Source organism: Corvus brachyrhynchos, unplaced genomic scaffold, assembly GCF_000691975.1.
Source record: "Corvus brachyrhynchos isolate BGI_N302 unplaced genomic scaffold, ASM69197v1 scaffold544, whole genome shotgun sequence".
Classification (NCBI taxonomy): domain Eukaryota; kingdom Metazoa; phylum Chordata; class Aves; order Passeriformes; family Corvidae; genus Corvus; species Corvus brachyrhynchos.
The window spans coordinates 3,281,350-3,307,323 of NW_008238325.1; the positions used below are offsets into that span (position 1 = coordinate 3,281,350).

Consider the following 25,974-nt stretch of genomic DNA (forward strand, 5'->3'; position numbering starts at 1 on the left):
TCCGGCTAAACGTCTTAGCAGGGTGGATCTTCTTCCACATCAGAAACAAAACCAGTTTTATATTTTACCTCAAGAACATTGTGGTTGCAGACCTGCTCATGACACTGACGTTCCCGTTCAAGATCATCCAGGACTCGCAGCTGGGACCGTGGCACTTCAACTCCTTCCTGTGCCGCTACACCACGGTCCTGTTCTACGCCAACATGTACACGACCATCGTGTTCCTCGGGCTCATCAGCATTGACCGCTACCTGAAGGTGGTGAAGCCCTTTGGAGACTCCAGAATGTACAGCATCACCTTCACCAAGATCCTGTCAGCCTGCGTGTGGGTGGTGATGGCGTTCCTGGCGCTGCCAAACCTGATCCTCACCAACGGCTACCCCACCAAGAGAAACATCAACGACTGCCTAAAGCTGAAGTCTCCCCTGGGAGTCAAGTGGCACTCGGCTGTCATCTACATCAACACCTGCATGTTTGTAGTGGTGCTGATAGTCCTAATAGGGTGTTACATTGCCATATCCAGGTACATCTATAAATCAAGCAAACAGTTCATTAGCTCATCCAGCCGAAAGAGGAAGCACAACCAGAGTATAAGGGTTGTCGTGGCTGTGTTTTTCACCTGCTTTTTGCCCTACCATTTGTGCCGAATACCCTTTACTTTTAGTCATCTGGACAAAATTTTAGATGACTCTGCACATAAAATCTTGTATTATTGTAAGGAAATGACACTGTTCCTGTCCGCATGCAATGTCTGTCTGGATCCAATCATTTATTTTTTCATGTGTCGATCATTCTCACGAAGGCTATTCAGGAAATCCAACATGAGAACCAGGAGCGAGAGCATCAGGTCCCTCCAGAGCGTCAGGAGATCAGAGGTGCGCATCTACCACGAGTACACCGATGTCTGAAGGCACCCACAGAGACTCTGCTGACTTGTGAGAGTGCTTGTATATCATGTAAATAAAATGTCTCTTTAAGTATCTGACCACAGAAGCTCATTGAGGGATGTGCAGACATGTTCAGCTTTTCTGTGTCAGCTCACCAACATCCATCCCAAATTCCATCCCCGCAGGGATCAGGCTCACTCTGTGGGGCTTGGGGGCTGTTTTGGTAGGTTGGTTGGTTTAAAAACCAACTTAAGGCTGCCTCAGCTCAGAAAACAACCCTGAGCTCAGGAGGCTCCAGCCAGGATGGACCCTTGGGCCTCGGAGTGGGATGCATTGTGAGGAATCAGCTTCCCCAGGGTCCAGTGGATGCCAGCAGGTGCAGGGAAGGGGAGGAGGTGGCACAGGCTCCGTGGGGACCCTCGGTGTGCCCGGGGCAGCGCAGGGCTCTGGTGCCACATGGCATTGTGCCACTAGCCCAAGCGTCTCCGTGTTCCCTCACGGCACTTTGGCACCGGCAGCACCATCTCATGCAGTGTTTGTGCTGAATCCTCCCAACCCAGCAATGTTCACATGGACCCTTTTGTCCTGGACTCACTGGGGACTAAATCAGATTTGTTTAGAGCAAAAGCTGCTCAGAGCAAAAATAACCAACCTAATAAAGGCAGGTTGGCAGGAGCTGTCAGGCGGCCCGAGCAGTCTGCGCTCACAGCCAGCCCGGGATGCAGCGCAGCTGCACAAGCAGGAGATGGCGACAGTCCCTCGGCCAGTGCCTCACACACAGCAGGACCTTCCTTTTAATACACACACACAAAAAAAAGGGGGTTGACAAGAAAACCCTGAAAATGCAGCACTCAAATAACAAGATTAAGGTCTGTATGAGAACATCTTTGATAAATTTTTCCACTGAAAGAAGGGTTTCTTCTATTTTTTTTTTTAACATTATTGGTTTAGGTTTAGATTTTGGTTTATAAATAATTAAGAAGTTGAAATGTAAGTACGATAATACCTGGATTAACACAAGTATTATAAAACCGCTTACATTGTTCAGGGGAGAACATTTCTGGAAAGGAAGACAGGATATTTTGGGTATTTATCCTACTTTAAATAAAAATACTTTACATGACTAAAATACCACAGATAAACCCTGTTTCCCAATCAGCTCTGTAAGAAAACTGTTGACACACACCAGACTAGTTCTGGGACCAAATCTACCATCTTGCACCCTAAGCAGTCTCCATGCACATACAAAACCATATTAAGAGAACCATTCTGGGGACTGGGTTGCATAGTTTAAATTCTCACAAGCACCAAATTAAATGGAATGATACTATTTAGGACTGGAAGATCAGTTCTGTATGCAGACATTCCTAACCAAAGACTGTCCTCTTAGGTCTTATATGGTTAAAGCAAATCAAGACTGAGTGCTTCTGGTCTCCCTTTTACAAGTGTAAATCACCAAGCATTTATGGCTTGTTAAGTTGTGCCTGGTACTTGCTGTGTTAAATTCACAGTGACCTTTTTCCAGGTGGATTTCCACACAAGCCCAGCAAAGCCCAAAGAGCCACTTGAGTGGCAATATCCCTGTTTGTCCCTAGCCAGAGGACACTAAAGGCAGGTGAGGAGACAGCAGACCAGGCATGCAGGGCCGGGATTTGCCCTGGCACAGGGTGGAGCTGATGGTGCAGCGCAGGGGTGGCTGCAGACAGATGGGCACCTGCAGCCCTCAGTGCTGTGTGCCCTCCTGACAGGATGCACATATACCACCTTTCTCACTACCCACTTATTTTTTTACTAAAGGATGGATTTTCATGGTGTTTCCTCCTAGGAGAGACACTACTGCTGATCCCACATAAGAGCTTTCCGCCAAAAAATCTATTACCCAAAGCAGCCACATTCAGGTGATGGGATGATGCCCTTCAAAGCACAGGAAGTGTAGTTTCTGGAAAGTGTAGTCCCAGCAGTGGGATATCCATATGAAATCTGGGAAGGGAAGACACGGCCATGCAGCACAGAGGCCAGCCAGGACCCCCCTGCACTGCAGCCTGACCCCTCGGCTGCAGACAACACTCCACTGAAAAATCACCCCAAGAGCAGTTTACTTTACTTGACAGGGTGTGTCTGTGATAATCCTCCATCACTGGCTTGTACACACACTCACATACATGACAGCTCTTTGAAGATGCTGTTTGTGAAGTATTTTCCCAGGGCTAAAAAGGAATTATACAATATCCCAAGCCCCAAATACCAGATAACTATATTTAATTTATCCAGATTTGACATGGAATTTTGGTCTCTAAAAGTTCATCTTGAAAGAAAAAGCTACAAGGAAGTTGTACGGAAAGTCTCAGGCCCTGACCTAGCTCTGCCCTTTCAGAGAGCCACATCAGGACAGACATGGATATAAACTGTGGCTGTACAGTCCCAGAGTCCCATTTTTCAGAGGAAACAGAGTTTTCTGTGTGGAAGTACAACAGCAGATCTGACCCAAGAATGCAAGAAGCAATTCCTGAACAATTGAACAATTCATGAACATTTGGGATTTTTTACATTCAGGAAGAGTTGCATTACAGTGTTTGTAGTTCAAATGTGATTATATTTTACATACTCTGATGGAACAGCCCAGGCAGAACTCTCCATGCCAGGGCATTATTGTGGGAGAAATAAGATTTTAACCCGTACTCAGAGCCAGCTGCAGATCGCTACAGGCGCAGGACTTTTGTCACTACATACATTTTGTCCTCTTCTTCTGTGGTTTCTCTAGTAATGACCCTTCCTGTGACTTTCCACCAGTGCAGCTTCACGGGAATCTTAAAAAAGGAAACTAAACCCACCCAAATTTCTAAAAATCTGTCTTTGCATTGGCACCCACCAGCCTCTCATGATGGATTAAGCAGTGGGAAAGCACTGATAGGCAGCGTGGCTGTGACAGGCTCACCCAGCCGTGCATCAGTGCTGGAAACATAAAACTGTGAAGAAAATGAAGAACTCAACATGCAAGGGAGCCCATGGTGCAAACACAATGCAGATGGAGATCTTGTGGTTTGTGTTAACCAGAAATGCTTTGTAAACCAAGTCCACCACCTACCTGTACATAAATTCTGTACAATGCACCCACAAACACTGAAAGGTTTGACCACAGTCCCACCCACAGAACTCTGCACATTAGTGGTTACTAAAGTATAAAAGATACCCCCATTTTGCATCTAACTGGGGGATGAGAATTCAACACAAAATTGCAGGGACAGATCCATGGGTTCATCCTCCTCACCCTCCCCAGAAGAGACACCATTTGATGAGTTTTTGTCCTCGTCTGTGCTGAGTGTTGACCCATATATTAGGCTTGTGATCAAGAAACTTGTGACCAGATATTAACCTTGTGAGCAGAAATGGTGGAAAGATGAGAAAAAGGGGAAAAAAAAACGAAAGAAAAAAGAGAAAAAGGTATTTGTTATTTGTGCCGTTTTCAAGGAGAGTTTATCTTGCACACAAAAGGAAATCACGAGCTCCCCATTTCCTGAAAAGGTTACAGATGTAGAATGTATGACTCTGAAATCAGAAAATGAGGTACTTTAAACACAATTATATTTTGAGAAAGACACACAGGAGAAACTGCAAAAATTATGGAGATGATCTTTTAAGTACAAACGTGCAACTAGAAAAATGGTTGGCTGTGGCTGAAAGAAAAGAGAACCAGCTCCAAGAAAGCCTACTTTGATTAAGTAAGAAAAATTACTTAATCAAATCTCACATGAAGCATTTTCTAATTCAGTCTAGCACAGTCCCCTCCCTCAGTGCTCCTCTGGATCTCCTGCCACCCCGTAAGGTAAAACACCTGTGTGGGAGCAGCAGTGGTGCCACCTGAACACGGACATGGGCTTGGGGAGTGAGCTCCAGGCAAATCCTTGTAAGGCCTCAGAAGGCTGTTCCACGAGGATGCACAGACATCCACCCATCACCCAAACAAAACTGAGCAGAAAAGATTTGCTGGCAGATTTGACAGGGTAAAAACCCAACTAGAAGTCCTGCAATACTTTTGTAATTAGCTGGCCTTCCAGGGGGATTATCCTAGTAAAATACTTGTCTTGTTCATCTTGCTTTTAGCAATTCCCAGAGCTTGGCCACTGATACACTACGATCTGCCTGATTTCATGTTCAGTAGGGCTGGAAGCACTGACAGCTCTGTTAGCAGGTCTGCAAAGGGCACAGGTTTGACCCGTAGTCACAGATACCACTTCCACATGGCAATGGCTTGGTGCAGTAAGATCCTGCACTTAGAACACAAGTCAGGACCCACCACCCCCACTTCTGTCAGCAAAGACTGCAGAGCTGCCACCCCACCCCGCACTGCTGTCACCAGACACGTGAGGAACCAAATCACCACCAGTCTTTTTGTCACCAGACGTGCTGGGACACGGCAGCAGAGTTCTCCCCTCTCTGGCTCTGCGCTCTCCTGCTCTGGGACCCAAGTCCATCAGCACGATCCTACAAAAGGATTCCTTTCTTAGGCCCTGAGCTCAGACAAAGTGTTAAAAGCTTCTCTTAATACAACCACCAGCAGTAGGGAATTTTGGATTCTGGGGGAACAAGCAGATTTGAATGGCTAAAGGTAAAATACATTATTGGTTTGTTCTTAAGCCACCTAAAGTGCATGGTAAAGTGTGGGGCCATCTAGTAACCATGCTCACTGCCTGCTTTCTAACCCTTTAGAAACAGCAGCCACATCTTTAGATCCTTAAACATTCGATTTGGCTGGCATTTTGGAAAAATACCCATGTTTGTATAACAGAGCAACCCTTCGGCTTGCCCTGCTGGCCAGAGTCATTCCAACAGGGTGAAACTGTACACAGAGCTCAGGCACCCCACCCACCCCTTAAGCCCTTAATCCTCTGCCCTGGACAACTGCTTACTTCTCACTGCAGAAAATTATCTGTGCTGCAACATTTAATCCATCACAGAATGGCATCTTACACTGGAAACACTGCACTACCCCTGCCTTTGGGGCTTCCTCAGAGTGCACACTCCACTTCCTCACTGCATGCAGCTCTCTGACTGATGTGCTTGGTTCTAGTTTAACAATTCTAAACAAGGTTCAGCCAAGAATGACATTTCAGACCAAAAAGCACAGCCATGCCATTAAGAAAACCTACAAAAACAGAATTTCAGAATACAAAGTATGAACATCTAAAGTACAAAACTACTCACACACACACACAACCTTTGATCCACTCAATCTGCCAGGACCATGCACTGATCAAATTAGGTAACAAACTTGACAGTACGTGAAATGTTTTGTTTTATTTGCATTTGGGTTTTGTTTCAAATAGAAAGACTGTCATCAGACACCCCAAATAAATAAATACAACAGACTAAAATAAACAATAAACCAGAAAAATAATACATCATATCAAAGCACAGTGAGAGGGAGACAGGCAACATCCCCAACAGGCCAGACACTGATGGCTGTTTACAGCCACCAGAACAGCCTTGGACATTTAACATGGAAAGGTGAACTTGCAGGTTGTTCAAAACTTTTTATCCTTTACCTCAATGCATTAACACACACAAAGATGTGGTCTTCATTCACCACTCAAGGCAAACACCATTATCTTTATTCCTTTCTGAGCAATGAAGTTGGTGAGTTACAGTCATTGCAAGCCTGAGCAGCACCGTCATGCTGCCCCTTCAGAGGCTCACTACGTTTATTTTAAATAGATTGGGTTCTGCTCCCCAAAAATACTTTGCAAAGCACAGAAAACAACCCTGAACTGTGTAAGAACTAAATGGCCGCTTCTGAGTTCAACCTCAAGAAATTTCCCCTCTAGAAAGAAGGAACACAGCCTTCCGTTCAGAGGCAGACCGTATCCAACAACTGTTTCGTACTCTCATCCTGGGGGTGCAATTCCATTACAGAAGTAGTAAGTAGAGCCAAACAGAAATTGTTCCAAAAACATCTCATGAAATGTCAGTGGGAATTGCTCTGAAAGTCACGGGACCAGGCACAGCAACCAGGGTTGACAGGAAGCCTGGGCATGCAGAGAATGTGGGATGTTCCCTGGAGCTCTGGTGTTTGCTGTGTCCCTAAAAAGCCAGATGGCCTTTCCAACACAACTGATGGAAATCCACTGCAGCACCCACCTGCTGACTTTGATCCAAGTTACTCAGTATAAATGAGTTGCATCATGCTCTAAGGAAGCCACAAATGCAGTGGTGGTGTTGCTTTCTTCAGAGCAATGAAGTCAGCACAAGGCAAGAGCTTGTTAAACATTCCCTCACCCCACCAGCCCCAGCAGGGCTCATTTGCAGAGCCCCAGCACACCAATCAAAGACAAGGAGAGGCATCAGGGATGTGCCATGCCCAAGCTGTTTGCCAGAGCCTCATGCTGGGCTGAGCAGGGGCAGCATTGCCAGGGCTGGCGAGGACGCGATGCCGCACTTTGTGTCTCAGAGCACTCTCTGCTTTTGCTTGGGGGAAGGGAGCAGCAGGAGGAGGGATGGGAAAGAATATCCAAACCACTATGACCTGAACAGATTTATCTGCTTTACATCATCACAGACCTGCTGCTAGGTGGCACAAGGGCAACTCAGGATCTGATCTGAGGCTCCAGGAGAGGAAATGGGTGTCAGAGAGCACTGAGGACCCCTTTTAAGCCAGGTGGAATTTTCCAAGTCAGACTCTCCATCCACATCCAGTCTTTCAAATAGGGAATAATAAACAGACAATCAAATCCCAAAGATGCACCATGCCTGCATGTTGCCCCACCAGAGCCCAGCCCTGCAGTGACACATTTGTCGTTTTAGCCCATGGGAAAGGCCACTTCCATCACACACAGACTGGCAAAGTGCTGGCAGCAGACTCAAGTCATGATTTTTCTGATGAATCAGCAAAAAAGCCTATTCACCTCTTTGCTAAATGCTCAATCACTTGAAATAATGGTAATAACTTCTGAATGTTTCAGCTATTTTTTCCAAATTTCCTTTTTCCTGAGCCTCCCTTAACAGAAGTTGTGGGGTGGTGCATGTAAAGTGAGAACTGCCCATGGGAGTGAGAGATTCCATTGAGGATGGTGAACAATTCTGCTTTGCCAAAAGTTCCTCATACCCTTTATTTTACATGTTTCTCTTTAAAACTCACTTGTCTTGGCAGACTGCACTTCTGTTCCTCTCCTGCAAGGATTCCATCTGGACACAAATGGAACAATCCTTATTTTAATTTAGAGGTTAGATGAGGAAGCTGTTGGAAAAAGTTTGTTGTAGGTCACACTCTGAAAGCTGACCTTGGTCCCAAAAGGGATGTTGAGGCTTCTGCTGCCGCTTCTGGGGAGAGGACACAATCAAAAAGAAAACCAAGTGAGTTGAGGTTTTGGGCTTTTTTAGAGTTAATTACAAACTCTGCCTTGGAGAGCCAACGCTTTTGAAACCGAAGCCTTATCTGATTCACTCCCCTCATCCCTGCTTCAAGCAATGACCATAGGGTGCATGGGAAGAGAGGAAGAGTTTGGCTGACTGGCGCCTTCTGGGGAGCACCTGAGAAGTCTCATGCACCGTTCTGCCTGATCCGTACGGGAAGCATGAAACTGTCAGTGAAACCAACACCCAAACCCATCACCCCGAAGCCATTAATTGACCACTACAGCTTTGAGCTGCGAGTCTCAGGATCCAGAGAGGGGCAAGAGTACTGACAAGAATGTACAGACAATTCTGCCTCTCAAGATACCCCCTTATTGCACTGAGAGATATTCAATGAAATCTGGGGAAGGAAGGGACTAGAGGCTCAGGGTAACTCACAATGGCCCCAAGTAAAGGATGTGGACATGGCAGCGACCTGCAGGGAGAAGGTATATGCATTTCCCCATGCCTTTGGGCCCTTCTACACAGATAAACCCTCACAGAAGCAAAGTCCATGAGGAATTGTGTATTTTCTGTAGTGTTTGGGTGACACACTGTCAAGCAGAGCTCAAGTCCTGCACTAAATGTTTACTAGTTCTAAGGTACACAACGTACATATTTCACAATTTTTAAATAAACATTTAAACCTCAATTTATCTCCCCAAACCTCTGCTCTCTCTCAGAATATACTCGTTTCCTACATCCACAGAGAAAATATTAGTTCTTCTATTACCATACATTTCCACTAACTCTGTGTTTGATTTCAAAACCTCCCAGAAAACTTACAGGACGAACAGGAAGGGAGAAAGCCAAGCAGGTGTTTAAGGTTAAAAGAAAAGGACAAAAAAGAAGAGAAAGGAAACAGCCAAACACCAAAGACTCATCATGTATCCCCAGAATCCCTCTCCCAGCCTGAGCACGCCCTGAGCAGGCACCACACAAGCCCGTGGCTCCAGTTCAAAACCTCCCATGCACAGAGCCGCAGCTCTCAGGGCAGGATGCGTCACAGGAAAGGTCGCAGCCAGCCCTGGGAACAGTTTAGGAAAAGCAAACTCCAGCCCTGCAGTTCAGACCGCTCACTGCTGTGCCAGCTGCACTCGTGTCTCTCCTGAAAGCTGCTCAGCGCTGCTCTCCAAGGAGCTGCCCGGGCCAGCTGGAGGCTGAGACCCCGGCCACAGCTGGGCAGGGGCACGGCTCGGCTCCCCAGCCCTTCCCCTTTCCGCTCCGAAATCGCCGCACGGGCTGCGCTGCGAGCAGCCCCGGGAGCGGCTCCCGGCTGTTTCCCGTGCCCCGGCAGCTGCGGAGGACTCTCGGCGTGGCACAGCAGAAGAGGGACCACACACACCATCCCACGCTTCTGTCCAGGTGAGACACCGCCTCCCATCATCTGCTCCTGCCCCTGCCAACGCCCCGAACATCCTCGGGTATTTTTAAGTAACTGCCACTGCAATTTTACTTTTTAAATTGGCAAATGAGGTGAACATCCATACGTTCTGCAAACCACTAACAACTAATAGCACAAACGAGCAGTTTTAACTAACTAACTAACTACAGAAGCAGGTACAGAAACTATTGTTTCAGCCGTGAGGCTGAGCTGTGGATATTTTTCTTAAGCAACTACTTTTAATTTATGACTGAGAAAATGTAACTATACGAAACTCATAGTTTAAAACATCAGAAAACAGAATTTAAAATAAAATATTTGAATGACAAATGCTACTATTAAAATATAATATTAAAGGGGAAAACTTCCTTGAGCCACATTTTACTACTTTTAAAAACCCAGTTTTAGGACAACGAAACTAGTAATCATTAAAACATTTTACTGACCCAGGGCTCTGGTTTTAGCTGGGATAGAGTTAATTTTCTCCCAGTAGCTGGTACAGAAGTGGGTTTGGGTTTGGGATGAGAATGATGTTGGTAACACTCTGATGGTTTAGCTGTTGATGAGCAGGGCTTGCACCAGGTCAAGGACTTCCCAGCTTCTCATGCCCTGCCAGTGCAGAGGGGCACACCAGGACAGCTGAGCCACTTGTTTTTCTTGGGGTTTCTCTCTCTCCTTGTTATTTTTCTTCATTACAATCTATTATTATCATTGTTGTTGTTATTCAGTTCTTAAAATATTCTTACCTGATTCTAACATTTCCTCTCACATCCACCACTCCCTAATTCCAACACAATAACTGATGTGAGATAGGAAGGATCTCACTGGGGGAATTTTGAGACTTAACTAAAAAAACTGAGTATTTGAGTTAGATCTGAAAATTATGCTATGTGCAAAAAGCTCAAAGCATTGCCCAGGTTTCCATCTGAGTATCAGGGTTTACACAGATACTTCACAGACTACAATCTTGTAAGGCTAAAAGCATGCTCAGAATAATGCAGACTCTCAAAATCAGAAATAAAAAGAGAATGAAAAACTTAGCTTATCAGGAAGACAAAGCTGCTAAATTTCAGGTTTCAAAATAGCACAGAGCCTGCTGGACAGGAAGAAGAAATGAAACAGTTACTGGTGGTTTTTACAAGACAGAAATACAATTCTGCCCTTGAGGTGTCCTGACACTGTGCCCAAAGGAGCCCACGGCTTTAATGGGAAATACACAACCTTATCTCCTCTGCTCTGCGTACCTGTTGGCTCTCCTCTCCGTGTCCTTCAGAGCTCCAGAAGTTCATTGCAGGTGCCAAGAGAACATCACGGATGATCTACCTGATGTAATAACTGTGGTCGCCGACTGCTGCCTCCTCGCTACAACTTCCTGGGTTTTGCCTTTCTGGATCAGAAGTGGGATGTCCTGTTAATGTGCACAGAGTCATCTGCCCACCTGTCCTTCCCCTTAGCAGCTGCAGACAGAACACACCCCAGTGTCACCAGGCTCACAGGGGCACTGCTACTCACAGGGCCACAGCCACAGTGACAGCCACAGGACACATGTCCATTCTCAGCCACTGTCAGAGGCAACGCAAGGAGCAGCTGAGCAGAGACACAGCTTTCTGTGTCCTCTGTCCTTGCACACCACACCTGAGGGGTCTAGAAAGCAAGAGCTGGAAGACAAGGACGAGACACTGCAGTGGTTACTGCTGCCATGCCCAAGGAAGGGAGCACTGGGCACCACCACGTCCAGTGCCATGGCAGGTACTCCCCTGCTGCTTCCTGCAACAGGAATGCGACTTAATTTCTTCTGTCATCCTAATCTCAGGATTCATCCCATTTTTCTCCACTACATTCTATGACAAACAGGAACAACTACCACCCAACATGCCACTTTCAGAGGCTAAAATAGCCCGTTAGTGTATTTTGCATACTTTTATTCTCTTAAGTATTAAAACCCAGACATTGCCCTATGACAAATGTCATAATAAAAACAGTATCATGAAATTTTAGTCTCTTGGCAAACTTGCAACAAGTCAAATGCACCAACATATCTCCACAGTCACCGCAAGCACTGCCTTCCAGAGGAGACCAGCAATTCCAGCCAGGGACCCCGAGTGTCTCCACCTGGCACACACCCCACAGGCTGCCAGCCTGGGCTCCTCTGTGGGGACACAGAGAAGGGTCAGAGCAGCCCTGACCACACACAGACCAACAAGTGCCCCAGCATTTGGGGGAGTGGCTTCCCTCAGCCAACCCTGCCTGGCCCCCAACACCCTCGGGGTGCACCCCACAGTGCACAGCAGAGCTCCCAGACCCTGTGCTCCTGAGCCTCACCACCCTTCTACCCCACAGGGACACCCACAGCAGCTTTCCCACTGGATTACACCAGCGTGGCCAGCACTGCAAGTTCAACCAGTACTAACATTCCCACCACATTAGAGAGAAAATCTTAAAATAAGATTCTTCTTTTAGCACACTCAGCACAACTTGCAATGGCTGTGGTGTGAGTTGTGCTTCCTCCTTCTCCAGCTTCCTCCTAACATCAGAGGTACCATCTGGCATGATCACCTCCCCTGATTAACTCCATTTTGCTGTTCAAAAAAGATTTCTGGTGATAGTGACCACTGCCACAGTTCCTGACCCTGTAACTGTATTACATATTTATTAAACAGCTGCATTAGTTTCCATAAATAGCTAAAATGTGTACTTGGAACTACACAACCGCTTGTAAAGTCAGGGTAAATCAATAAATAAGTAAAACTACTTCTAAATATATTCTTAAGTTCAGTAAAGCAGGGTGAACTTTGAAACTTGACAGACAAGTTACGGAAGTCAAGAATTGCCTTAAATGCTACTGTGGAAGAGTCACAGTGGGCAGCACAAGAGTCTGACCTCAGAAGGGACTGAGCACTTTAATGGTTTCTGCAGCTTCCCTTTCGTGTGTTTTGCCAAGACAACATGATATGCAAGCTGGGAATGGTCAGAACTTTTCTACATCTTATCCAATCAATCTTGATCATCTGGTGAATCAAGTTTGCTGGTTTTGCACAACTAGCTGACATTATTAACACAGAATCACTGTACTTTATGCTGGCCCAAGCATTCAAACAAGAACAGCTGCTCGAGTACGAAAGGCTGTTGTGACCCCCCTCCCAAATGCTGGCACTAACATGTACCCTCTGCCTCCCGCCAGCAGCCTCTACAGGAGCCACCCTGGGCCCCACGGCTGACAGAGGGGACAGGCCAGGAAGGTGACAGTGTTTGCAGTCAGTGCCGAACTATTCACAGCAGTAGGATAAGGCCCTCCAAAAAGAGCTGAGCGTGACAAGGTGACAAAAAGAACAGCAATAACTGACCATGAACACAGAGCTGCGACGCTCAGCAGGGGGACACGGGAGCCTCCAGCCTCACCCGTGCAGTGACAGGGTTTAGCTCGAACATGACTGCTCCATGGCTCTGTCCCCAACCATTTCTGAAGTCTGAGCACTGATCAGGTGGTGTGCTGTGACACCACAGGTTTACATTGTCAGATAGGACTGTATCCTCTGTCTCTCCCACAGGTCTCCCAGCAAGAGCAGAGGCTCTGTGCCTGAGAATGGACAGCGCTCTAGACCCTTAGCAAAGTACCCCAGCAGGCAACTGAGGCAAGGTAAGGACATGCCAATGATATGGAAAGATGTACAGAGTCTGGCCTGACCGGTGGCCCCCTCTCAAGGACAGAGGGTTGATAAATCTGCTGGTGTCAAATGTAAAATTTGTCTAGGGTGTCCTCCATTCTGCACAGGCACAACAGACTTTACAAAGACTTGATGTCCACATCTCTAGTCACACAGTTCTGAAACAATCCTTTGTTGTATGATGCCTCAGCACAAAACATACTTCATGAACTTCCTACACAATTTAATATCTACCCCCAAGTCCAAGCACAGAAAAACCCACCTCTGTGTTCTCGGCTACAGAAAACCCTACAGAGAAGGAACAAGTTCTTAACACACCATGTGCAGAGAGAAGGTCCTGCTGAGACAGCCTGGAGGGAGAAAGTGAACAGGGACACAGCAGAAGAGAAGAGTTTTTAAATACAGTGTGTTACTATTTAAATAAAAATGCCATTTGCTATTAGTGCTTTCCAGAAGATCCTTCTAATTTCAGCAGTATCACCCCAAGCTCTACCCACAAAACCTCCCAGCCCTAACATGCCTTTTCATGTGGTAGTTTAATACCTGCTTTCCAAATCATCTTTTCTTTTAAAATCCCAGCCAGACAAAAACAAATGCCTTGATGACTAGAGCTGAAACACAAAGACAGGATGGCTGCTGCTCTGGTGGGAGAATGACGAGGAAGAGGTTAAGTGGAGGCTTTGGGTGTGCACAGGGGTCTCCATGTTCCTCTCATCCATGCAGGTTCCAGGACACACCTAAGCTGATCAGCCTTTACACCATCTGCAAGAGGTATAGAAAACAATACACCAAAGGAGATGGTTTTACCTACTTGAGAGAAAATGTCCATTTCTAGCTATTGCAAGGTTGCATTCAGGCTCCAACCTGCTCCACAGAGACATCAGCTACTGACTCAGAACTGGGGATAAAAGGAAATTATTTATTTTCTATAAGACAAGATGGGTTTTTTCCCAGCTTTAAGGCACATATTTTCCAGTTGCCCAGGGTTTCACTTGCCAAATACAGCAGCATTATATTTATATCTATATTTGTTCTGCCCTCCCCACAGAGGATAATCCACCCCCACAAACATTCTGGCAAAGAAAAGCAGACAGCAGATGTGATTTCTTCTTGGAGATCTTTTAAAATGTAAATCTGACTGACTTGCGAAGGCAACTCAAGCTCCCACATTACAAACTACCACACAGACACACTCCTGTGTGCTGGGCTGCTGGAAGTTTAAAGCAAACTCTGCCAGCTGCACATGCGAGTTCCTTGCAAGGGAACACTGGGACATATTGGCGTACGCTGGCTATCTCCACACTTGACTAACAGAAGAGGAGTTTTTACAGAACTTTTTGACCAGGAATATTCATATCCCTCATGCTTCATGGTAAGTCAATGCCAAAAATAGTGGTCCTTAAACACATCTCATTAACCGTTTGAGTCACCAGATCGCTGTGGGTCAGTCCCAGCTCACAGCACGTGGGCTCATGCTTGCAGGAAAGGGGCAGCCCTGGGCTGGAAGGCAACAGGCTAAAGTCAAACAGGGAAGCAATTGGATCCTCTGTTCACAGCAGCAACATGCCCTTGAACATCACTGTAAAGTGAGACGACACCACTCAGAAAATTCTTTGCATTCCCCACTGGGAATGCTGCGGTGTGGGAACGTGGTCATTTCTGAGAGGCACACCAAGTTCATTTGGAAGTGAGAGCAGAAAACTTAGAATAGTTAGCAGAAAGCCCAGCACCACCCTGTCCTACTGATATACTCTCTTCTCTGTTTCTAGGAATGAAGATACTGTAAGATGTTCAACTCCAGCACCAACTCCTCGGGACACAACTGCAGCCACAGCACGGTGATAACTACAACAGTCATTCCACTGCTCTACTGCTTCATCTTCCTCGCAGGGCTCTCGCTCAATGCCGTGGCAGCCTGGGTCTTCCTCTACGTTTCCAGCACAAAGAGTTTTATTGTCTACCTCAAAAACATCGCTGTGGCCGATCTCCTCATGAGCCTGACATTTCCTTTCAAAATCCTTGCCGATTCAGAAATTGCTCCTCCAGAGCTCAACCTGTTCGTGTGCAGATACTCCGCGGTTGTGTTCTACATGAACATGTACATTGGGATCACCTTTTTTGGCCTCATAGGGTTTGACAGATACTACAAAATCGTAAAGCCTTTGTTCACCTCTTTTGTTCACACAGTTAACTACAGCAAGGTGGTCTCTATAATCATATGGCTATTATTAATGATTATGTCATTTCCAAATATGATTTTAACTAATGAAATCACTAAAGACAATTACTCCAGAAAATGTATAGGTCTTAAAAGTGAGCTTGGCAGACAGTGGCACAAAGCAACAACTTATATTTGCACAGGGATTTTCTGGGTTGTTTTTTTTCTGCTAATCGTATTTTACACTTCTATATCCAAAAAAATATACAGTTCTTACAAAAAATTCCGGAGGAACTCAGAGGTGGCCAAGAGAAAAACCAGCCGGAACATATTCACCATCATGTTTGTGTTTGTCGTTTGCTTTGCGCCTTACCACCTCTGCAGGACCCCATACACCCTGAGCCAGACCAGCTCCCAGTTCACCTGCCAGTCCCAAAAATTGCTGTACTACGCCAAGGAGTTCACTCTGGTGCTGTCTGCTGCAAATGTCTGCCTCGACCCCATTATTTATTTTTTCCTCTGCCTCCCCTTTAGAGAAAAGCTGTATCAAAAACTGCATCTCAAACTTAAAGCTTCGAGTGAGGTTGAAATTTCCAAATCCAGAAGATCAAATACACTTCGGGAAAGTATAAACATCGTGTAGGTTTGTGTCTCTACAATAATGCACATTTCAGGAAGTTATTCATGAATGCAAATGTCCCAAAGAAACGGAGCACATGACAACCAGCAACAAACAGAAGAAGGGTTTCAGCATAACACCGGGTGCTATTTCTCTGTCTAAACTCATTATTGCATGTGCCAATATATTCACTACATGCTGTTTCAGCTGATGCCATGATTGCATTAGGGTGTGACATGACTCATCTGGATCTCAAAAATAGAGAGAGGAGTACCTGGAATGGCACATTTTGGAGCTCCAGGCCATGGGTCTCTGAAAGGACCATCCAACAGACCCAAAACCACACCAATCTGCTTCTCTGGCCATACAGGAACAGAACACATCCACACCAAACTGTAGCAACTCCCTCGCCACTGGTGCAGGAGGAGGCAAGAACATCCTGGAGCCGTGTGGGAACACACAGGTACAGCTGTCTAGAAACTCTGGTACATTTAAACCCAGAAAGAATGGTTTGCTGGTTTTCCCATGATTTTTATACAGCAGTAAAGCATTTCTGTCTGTACCACAGTAACTGCTGAAAGCCACCAACCTCCTCTATACAAATATAATCTCTTTTATAACTTTCTTTTTCAGAACAGCTTTTTTTTTAAAAATTGATTTTATCATTGTACAGGGAAAACCTACCAGGGCCTCAAGTATCCACTAAAGCTTTCAGACAGTGGCTGTGGAAGCTGAATGTCTTCATTTTACTTAACAAAGAAGCTATAGGAACAGAAATAACGTGTCCTTCACTGTTCTGCAACGGCATTTTATTCTAGTCCAAACAGATCTAAGGGTGAAAAATTTTAAAACATTTGGTCCTTGCACCTTCTCCAAGGCTGTGGGTAACTGCTCTTGATCCAAGACCACTGGTCAGCAGCAGCAGGATTCTACCACTCCACAGGATTGTACTCCAGCTAAAGGTCTGGACACCTCCACTGGGCTCACACACAGCTTTGCGCAGCAAGTTCAGCTCCATGTATTTCCCACCATCCAGCAGATCGGTTCCAGCCTGATCCAGTGAGCACCAGTACCCCACGCCTGGGGCAGCCTGGGTGTCCATCGGACTGTGGGAGCTGGGGGTCACCAGCCCAAACCTGCCCACAGCAACTACAGGAGAAGGCTGTATTCTGGTTGTGTTTGTTAAAGAAAACACATAAAAGATTATTTATATGGTTCTTTCAGAGCTCCCTGACTCTGTCAGACTGAGGCTCTGCAGGCTCTGCCCTCCAAGCAAGGGAACTGGCCTGCTGGAGAAGGGAATCTGGTGCTTTGTGGGAGATCTTTTGTCATTTATGGCAAAAACCTTCGGTTCCCTACATGGCAGGGCTTGGTATTTGCCGACATAAATTTACATAGCTGTGGCTGTGAAAGATCACTGGCACAGACAGATGGAAACACTTCCAGAATATATATTTAAATAACTTTTTTATTGCTTTGCAAGCTTTGAAAAAATTATTTATATTGTGTAATTGTTTCACACCTCACCAGATTACTGATATTAGAATGACAAGAATCTACATGCAGGCACCAGGGGCGCAGATGGTGATCAACACCCATGTTCAAAAGGAATGCTACATTTCCAGCTTTTCATTCATGTTGAAAAAATCCTCCTCCAAGAGCTTCCCTAGTCAGGAAATGGTTCCATGCCCCTGATCCTGCTGCAATCCCACCCTGTGAGCGACAAGTCCCAAGTAATACCAGCGTCAAACCACACCTCTGTTCCATCTCCTCGGCCTTGCTCCTTACTTTGCTGGGTGAACTGAGGCCAATTTTTTTCCAGCACTGGGTAAATTAATCCTTTCACATCTTTCCCAGCATATCATGCCTCAGATACCCCAAGCCAGCTCCTCACACACTCAGGGAACTCATGTTCCAATATCTGTTCTCTTCCCAAAATACTTCTGCAGGAAGGGCAGACCATTATGCAGTAAAGTTTTGCCGAACCATCACTTTGTCTTTTTAGGCCTAGAAAGTTCCCTGAGCTGTAAACTGACTACAGAAAATGGGAAACCAACTGACAGAGACACACAGACAGGAACAACTGCCAGTGCTGTAGACTGGGTTTAAGAAAACCTTACAGGTATAGGAAGATCAGCTTTACATGAGCAGAACACCATAAAATGAGTCCATGTTTGCTCACAACTGGACACAGGATCATTCCAGATTACGAAGCTTTGCAAACATTTCGACATATATGGTCTGAACTTTCAGTTTAAACGTAAAACCAGACATTCTTCATCTGTTCCTCCACAAAGCTCTGGTGCAGGGTTTGTAAATTCCTGTGGATTCTCAACTACAACCAAGGGCCACCATTTGGAGTTTCAGTATTGGCTGTCAGTACCTCACCCCCAGCATGGTGTCAGATCTTTTCTCATCTTTTCCAAAACCAACCAATCAACCAACCAAAAAAATAAATATTTCCCCAACTTCCCTAATGTGTCATTTTTATTTTTAATAGTGCTTGGAAAATACCCAAATACTTAGAATGTTCATTGCAATCAGCAGAATCCCTAGGTGCCCTCAAATCTGCCAGCTAAGGTGTAACTCTAAAACAAACACCCTGAGATTCCCAGAACCTAGGATTTCATGCAGGAGTGTTAAAATGAACGAGGACCAACTACATTGCAAAATCCCAATTCCAGACAGATTTTAAATGTGAGATATATGCAGGGAAGGAGGGAAACAGTTTCAGACTTATGAAAACAAAAGCAAAGAAGCAGCCGCTGATGTCATACACTTACAGCCCCCCGCCTGCCTCTCCCCCAGCAACAGGAAAGAGACGGCTCCGGGCTGTTCTGTGAGCACTTATTTCTTTCTGCCACCACTCTTTTGGGTAACTTCCACGTGATTTAGCTGTTTGAACGCTGAGTTTAACTGCGTCAATCAGCTCATTTGAAAACCACAGCCTGGGCAGAAGGTCACACATCACCGGCTTGGGAGAGCAGTCGCTGAGGGACATCAGAGCTTTGCAGACCAATGCTCAGAAGACCCCAGGCCACAAGGACAGGTACGTGATCTCGCTCTCTGTCTGTCACAGCCTATTTAGATCTCCCTAAACGCACAGCCCGAAATCCGACTGCCAAACGCTCCGGAGGTCGGGCTCAGCTTTTGGCAAGCCACCCCTGGCTGTGCCAGTGGCCAGCGTCACCTGGTCACAGCCCTCCAGGGCTGGGTTGGCCGGGTACCCCTCGCCTGCGGAGGATGGGGACAAGGCAGGCTGCACCGCGCCACGGCGCAGGAAACGCCAACGCCGCAGACCACCAGCAGCACCAAGGCCCAGGCCAGCCCCGCTCTCAGGACGAGACACACCTGCAGAGAGCCAACTGCAAGGAACAAACTGCTTTCTCCAACATTTTAAACCACTGGAGGATCTGCAATCATTTTGCTTTAAAAACTGTGCAAATCTGGATACAATTTTACAGATGAAATGACATGTGCAGTAGTTCTCTTATATTGGATGTAAAAATTAGGTACGATATACAGAAATGGAAGTGTTGCAGTCTGACGCCACTCAAGACATAAATGTGTTAGTTCCAGGAAATTCAAAGGAACAGCCTTTCCCACAGCCATTCTCTGTAGCAGACTGACACAGTGCAGCAAACAAACAAAATCCCCTCAGTCTTGAAGCTGCATATTTAGTTAAAATAGGACAAAAATTTTCTACTTTACTTTTCTACTGAAGCCTACAAAGAGAGTGAGCAAAATTATTTATTATCTGCTTCTTTCAAAATGTGCTTTTTCTAAAGGTTTCATAAAAATATACAATTAATTCATTCTCTGTTCAAGTGCGAATGGAGAGCAGCTTGCAAACCTTAGGAGTGATCAGGACCATTTGCCCAGCCATCTGACAGATCTGTTTATTGGCTGGACAAGGCACTCCCTCAGAATTCCCAGCACATTTTTACAGAACGAGGGTGCTACAAATACTACTTTTTTTTAGGCATAGTTTCAATCCTTCAAAACTTACGATGTTTTAGTATGATCATTATTAATCAGATGCTTAAATAGATTCAAACCTTTTTCTCTAGCATTTTTGCTGGAGGAGGGTGTTGAACCAAACACTGTCAGAAAAGTTCCTGTAGTGGAAATGCTGCTCAGAAGGCTCTATGCTTTCAGAAAAAAATCCTAATACATTCCTAATTCTTCCAGCATGAGAACAAAGCCCTCCAGAATATTTGGGAAACAGCACAAAGAGAGAGAAAAATATTTCTTCCTAATGGTATTTTTTTCTTAGAATTAATCAAACAAAATTCTAAGAGAATTACCACTGTTGCTCAGGAAAGGTTGATGCCATTGATGTCCTCTTGGTTCTTTTTGTAGGTCCTTGATACCTCCTGTCAGAAAAGCCAACTCACACAAGGAGTTTACGATGTCAAGCAACATTTCTGAATGTCATCTCTATGAAGAAATGGAACCTTTTACCTATTTTTACTACTTGATTTTTCTTATGGGAATTATTGGAAGCTGTTTTGCACTGTGGGCATTCACGCAGAAAGATAAGAAACAGAAGTGTATGAGCATCTACTTAATCAATCTCCTCACTGCAGATTTCTTGTTGACTTTGACATTGCCCGTGAAGATTACTGTGGACCTAGGAATTGCATCCTGGAATCTGAGAATATTCCACTGCCAAGTCACGGCCTGCTTCATCTACCTGAACATGTATTTATCAATCATATTTTTGGGATTTGTGAGCATGGATCGCTGCCTCCAGCTGATGCACAGCTCTAAGATCTACCGCATTCAGGAGCCTGGGTTTGCCAAGACGTTGTCTGCAGTCGTATGGATCATGGTTCTCCTCGTAACTGTACCTAACATGGCTATTCCCATAAAACACATTGAAGAAAGACCTGGCATAGGCTGCATTGATTTCAAAACAAAATTTGGGAGAGACTGGCATGTGTTCACTAATTTCATCTGCACAGCAATATTCCTGAATTTCTCGGCTGTGATACTGATTTCCAATTTTCTCATTGTTAGACAGCTCTACCGCCACAAGTACAGTGAGAGTTACAGCAGAGTGAAGAAGGCGCTGACCCACATCCTGCTGGTGACGGCCGGGTACCTGCTCTGCTTCGTGCCCTACCACGCCGTGCGCATCCCCTACACGCTGAGCCAGAGCAACACCATAACCAGCTGCCCCCTCAAACGGGCTCTCTTCAAAGCCAAGGAGTCTACCTTGCTGTTTGCAGTCTCAAACCTCTGCTTTGACCCCATTCTCTATTACCACCTTTCCAAATCGTTCAGACTGAAATTCACGGAGACGTTTGCAGCCCCCAAGGAGACAAAGGCCCTCACGGACGCGGAGGTGCAGCACAGCAGCGAACAGCAGATGTGCAGCCCTGACTGCAAAGCACACGAGCCCACCTGCAGCACCAACAGCTGCTGGGTGACTGCAGACGTGGGCACCACAGCCGACAACGCTCCTGAGGAGTCGTGAGCCCAAGCAGGAGGAGAACACCCCATCAGTGAACACCCATCGCTGTGTGGCACGCTCACACAGCAGCCCTGAGCATGCACAGCCTTCAGGGATGCCTTTCACAAACAGCTCCGTGAACAGCGGTGACCCACCGGGACCAGCAACGCATAAGAATACGTGGCCAGACTCAACTGTACCTTGCAATTGTTCATGGCAGACACCTGAACTCACCTTTACTAAGTTAAATATTGTGCATTTACTATATTAAATGACTTGGTGCTATCAAGTGAAGAAAATATTTAACAGCAGTTCTCCAGCTGCAAAGCTGATTGGACAAGATTAACCATAAATCATTTTAGAAGGCATTATTTACTCCAGAAAGGGATTTTAAACAGCACTGAAAATTATTGTATCTGCTTACAGCACACCTGCAGGCTTCATAAATAAACTTCTTGTTCTTGCCAAGTTCCACTGTCTCTCCTTGCTGCTGCCTCAATGAATATGAGAAAAGCTAACAGCATGTTATTGCAGAAAATTTAAGTGAATTGTAAAATGAAGATAAGAAGTGTAAGTATCCAGCATGTTCTCTTTGTTTGATCTCTTTTCATATAAATTTATAGAACAGCAACTAGGTTTATTAATAATCCAATTTACAATTACCTCCAAGTCAGGCAGTACCACGAGGTGCACAAGCACCGGTCACTCACCAGGGGCAGGGGGAAGGGGTGGCACTGGTCACTCACCAGGGGCAGGGGGAAGGGGTGGCACTGGTCACTCACCAGGGGTATGGGGAAGTGTGTGGCATACTGCAGGTGCCGAAGGAGGTCATAATTGGATGGGAAAATCAGTTCTCTCAGCCTGTCCCTCTTCGCTGACTTCTCACTGGTGACTGAGATTCTTCTGCCAAAGGAAGGGTTCACGCTCTCACAAGACTCCCCAGGCATCGGAGAAAAGGTCTGAGACATGTAAAGCAAAGGTTTGAGTTAAGTGTAACCTCCAGCTTCTGAAATCCAGCAGCTGCAGCCAGACATAGGATTTGTTCTTGCTCACAGTCATTTATTAAACATCTGAGGTTTTTCAAAGATGGACAAAGCAAGGGCAGTCACAGTAAGCCTGAGATTTAAGATACATATACAAATTAAATCTCTGTGCATATCTCTGTGGTTATTAGACAAGTTTTAACCTAGAGATATTTAGTCTGGGAAAATGTATTCAGATTCTAAGGAATCTCCACACTCATGCTGCTGTGACATAGAAACCACAATGAGCTGTTCCAGTGACTGAGGGAAATAAAATGAGAAGGGCAAAGTGGGAGTTGACAAGAGACACTGTAGGCAGGCATGGACGTGCTTGAAACCACCAACATGACAGATATCAGGCAGAAACAGAGTCCCAACATCCTGCACGTGATAGGTGTGGGCACAGGAGTCCATGAAGAACAAGGAGAAATCCAAAGGAAGAAACAGGAGATTCAAGAGTCATGCAAAATAGAAAGGGAAAAGAGGAGGAAACACAGTCAAAGCATAAAACTATCACTTGAGAAGCAGATGGCATCAGTGGGGGTCCTCAATGTCAAACAAGTGGGGAGCTCTGCACATTTATTCGTGCTTTGCTGTAACACTAAATGCTCAATACACTGGGGCCGGGGGCAGGATGGGGAGCAGGGACAGGAGTGTGTGTGAGTGTGCAGGGGGACAAGCAGGGCAGCACAGAGGGGCAGCACTGTCCCACAGCAGGGATGCAGAGTGATGAGGCAATACACTGACACAGAGACAGCGGGGACTGGATGCCAAAGGCCACTGGCTGTGGATGGAAGGAGCAAGGTGATGCTGGAGCACAGAGGGACATTCAGTGGAAATGGCAACAGCAGCCACAGGCACCAAAAGCATCACAGGCATGCAGAGAATCAAAGGCAAACATACTGGAAATTCTGAACTAAAATCTGCCTTAAAGTCACTCTTGTCTACATCATCAAAAATACCAGCGGTTCCTGAATCAATGCTCACATGTTCCATAATACCATGATCCTAATAATTGTCAGAGAGAAAAGCAAGTATCAGTCATATTTTACTGAAGATCCATTTAACTGATGACAGGTAAGCCCAAGCACTCCAACTCTTTCAAAGCTGTGCCTTTCTGTTTGTCCCGTGTTACTCAGATCCCCAGGCAGCTGCCAGTTCAGTACATCTACACCAAAACAGCAATATTTACATAGAAACTAAGCTAATGAATCACTTTCAGACTTCTCAAAGAGAAAAAGACAAGGAGACAGAGATTAAACCCCCCAGTATCTCGTATCTGAAATACTGATGCTTCAGTGAAAACCCACGTTTCACAAAGCAGAACAGCAAACAGGGGAATAGCATGAAGTGTTACCTCCAGTTTCACATCAGGATCCTTAGAATAGTGTTCACCCACAGCTGCCCCATTAGGGGAGCGTGGTCTGGGAGCTGCAGTGGTGGACAAGTCCCCGCGAGATATTAAAGTGCACATGTAGGCATCATGAGAGAAAACATCATGCCGAGTGAATTCTGAGAAAAGCAGCACCAAATTCACAAATTCTGTCTTCTCAAGGTCACTGCTTGGGTCAGCTACCCAAAAAAAGAAAACAAAATAGTTAAACTGCCATTTCAGCTTGTAAATATTTGGGTTTGAACTATCCAAATTGCAAACTCCAGCATGGTAACTTTCAAGACCTACTAAAAAGATCTTGGGAATCTGCATAGGTTTCTCCTTGTCTCCAAAGAACAAACCATTCCCCATCTAAGCTGCACGGTCCTGTCAGTTTCAGACATGGGACAGACCTCAGCGGGTTCCAGAGCATCCCACCCATACCCACCTGCCCCAGCTAGGGACAGGGGCTCAGCTGTCAAGTACAATGTTCAAACACATCTGAAAATTAAACTGAAGGAGAATGAGGGCCAAGGACATTCCTTGTGTGAAGAAAAATTAAACTGAAGCTTTGAATTGTAACAGGCCACCCAACAGCTAGCCCTTCCTCCCAAATTACTGTCTTACCTACATCAGTTTTGCAATCATAACAGAAAACTTTATAAAATATTTGCAGAGAACTTGGGATCTGCGTGCCAGGCCTCCAAGATGTAAAAGCAATATATTCATTTAAGTTTGACAGCACAATGTAGTTTACCAATTAGAGATGCTCACACATACTAAGAAAACAATTATTAATATAAATGCATGTTACTTTGCTAGCACCAAACAAAGCCAAGAGAAAGACAACATAGAAAATGTTATTAAGTTTTCATCTGTCACAGCTGTATTTAAACTGACTTGTTCTTTGCCACAGAAGGACTTGCAACATTGAGATTAACAGAAAATAGCTTTAAACCACACCAAATCTATTGCACAACGAAAGAACTACCAAACCCAAATCATCACCATTTACTTAAAAGGAAATCAGGCTTTAGAGTTCGAATTAGCCCAGCATGTAACACTGCTGGTGTTTAGCCATCCTCAGTAGGCTGCAGCACAGCAGCTGTGAGCAGCCAGGGTCAGAACGTGTCGCTGCAGCCCCAGGTCCTGCTCATGCCAAACCCCCTCAGGAGTGAGACTGGGGGTGCGGGGAGGAGCATCCCAAAACACACACCTGAGCCCAGGTGAGCTGCCCTCCCTCAAATACAGCCCCTAGGTGCTTTTCATTTTTGGAGACTCAGAAGCTCAACCACACTAAAACCAACACAACACCCCAAAACTTGTCCAGCTCTCCCAAACACCAAAGGACATTTCAAACACGAGAAACATGCCCAGCTCTCTCCCTCCCCTGCCTTGCAGAGCTCCCCAGACCACAGAGGCCAGTACCCCATTCGAAGCAATCACAGCAGAAACACAAAATTTACTAACACAAATAGTTTAGTAAAAAAAATTTACTAAAACAAATAGATGATTTATTAAAACCAGGATCACCACTGACAGAAAAACAGAACACTGCCAATACCTCTAAGTCTGAAACACATTTTTAAGAAGTTTCTTCTTTTTCAGATGTTGAGAGTTTTCAGTACCATGTTTCAAACCACTTAAAATCCCTTTTATTTTAAGGACATTAGGAAAAAAAGATGCCTTAACCCACAGTACTTAAGAAGAACCAGGAAGAATGCTATCAGGTGCTATCAGGAAGTTTTTCCAGACAAGATACGTCATGGAGCAGCCCTCAATGAACAAAGAAAATGTCCTTTTTTCAATCCACTATCTGTCAGCCAACAGCTTTTGACTGCAACACTCACGTGCCATTTCTAAGTCAGTCACTGAGAACATGGAGATGACAGAAAGAGACAAGTTCTTGGTGTTAAATATGCACAGAGTGCAAGCAATTTCCCCAAATCTCACTGAGCTTAAACAGAAATAAACACATTTTAAGCAAATTTTCTTTTTGTGGGGGGGAAAAAAAAAAAAATCA

General features: G+C 45.4%; 4 protein-coding genes across 6 annotated transcripts in view; 3 read left to right on the forward strand and 1 right to left on the reverse strand.

The window, feature by feature from the left end:
- The window catches only part of GPR87 (G protein-coupled receptor 87), an 11,128-nt gene extending 10,143 nt beyond the window's left edge, over positions 1 to 985 (forward strand). Inside the window, 1 exon segment of the mRNA XM_008633766.2 lies at positions 1 to 985. This exon segment is cut by the window's left edge and continues 18 nt beyond it. Coding sequence (XP_008631988.1) covers positions 1 to 908 — 908 coding nt within the window. The 3' untranslated portion in view covers positions 909 to 985.
- The window catches only part of MED12L (mediator complex subunit 12 like), a 97,630-nt gene that overhangs the window by 46,590 nt on the left and 25,066 nt on the right, over positions 1 to 25,974 (reverse strand). The window contains exons 13-15 of the mRNA XM_017734415.1: positions 23,937 to 24,151; positions 23,483 to 23,587; positions 22,340 to 22,516 (exon numbers count right to left, since the gene is read on the reverse strand). Of these exons, the coding sequence (XP_017589904.1) occupies positions 22,340 to 22,516; positions 23,483 to 23,587; positions 23,937 to 24,151 (497 nt within the window). The remainder of the gene's footprint in view (positions 1 to 22,339; positions 22,517 to 23,482; positions 23,588 to 23,936; positions 24,152 to 25,974) is intronic.
- On the forward strand, positions 6,168 to 18,571 carry P2RY14 (purinergic receptor P2Y14). Of its 3 annotated transcripts, XM_017734388.1 has the most exons (4): positions 6,168 to 9,638; positions 13,206 to 13,294; positions 14,371 to 14,694; positions 15,092 to 18,571. In XM_017734388.1, exon 4 carries the CDS (start codon positions 15,110 to 15,112, stop codon positions 16,121 to 16,123), a length of 1,014 nt encoding a protein of 337 aa, XP_017589877.1. In that variant the 5' UTR covers positions 6,168 to 9,638; positions 13,206 to 13,294; positions 14,371 to 14,694; positions 15,092 to 15,109; the 3' UTR covers positions 16,124 to 18,571. The 3 variants fall into 3 exon arrangements, with proteins under 3 accessions (XP_017589877.1, XP_017589878.1, XP_017589879.1); XM_017734389.1 differs by lacking the exon at positions 14,371 to 14,694; XM_017734390.1 differs by lacking the exons at positions 13,206 to 13,294; positions 14,371 to 14,694.
- GPR171 (G protein-coupled receptor 171) lies at positions 18,853 to 22,029 on the forward strand. The gene is made up of 2 exons (XM_017734387.1): positions 18,853 to 19,148; positions 20,462 to 22,029. The coding sequence occupies exon 2, from the start codon at positions 20,511 to 20,513 to the stop codon at positions 21,579 to 21,581; it is 1,071 nt and encodes a 356-aa protein (XP_017589876.1). The 5' UTR covers positions 18,853 to 19,148; positions 20,462 to 20,510; the 3' UTR covers positions 21,582 to 22,029.

Coding starts and splice junctions, on each gene's coding strand:
- P2RY14 (XM_017734388.1), top strand. CDS start 15,110: ATGTTCAACTCCAGCACCAACTCCTCGGGACACAACTGCAGCCACAGC.
- GPR171 (XM_017734387.1), top strand. CDS start 20,511: ATGTCAAGCAACATTTCTGAATGTCATCTCTATGAAGAAATGGAACCT.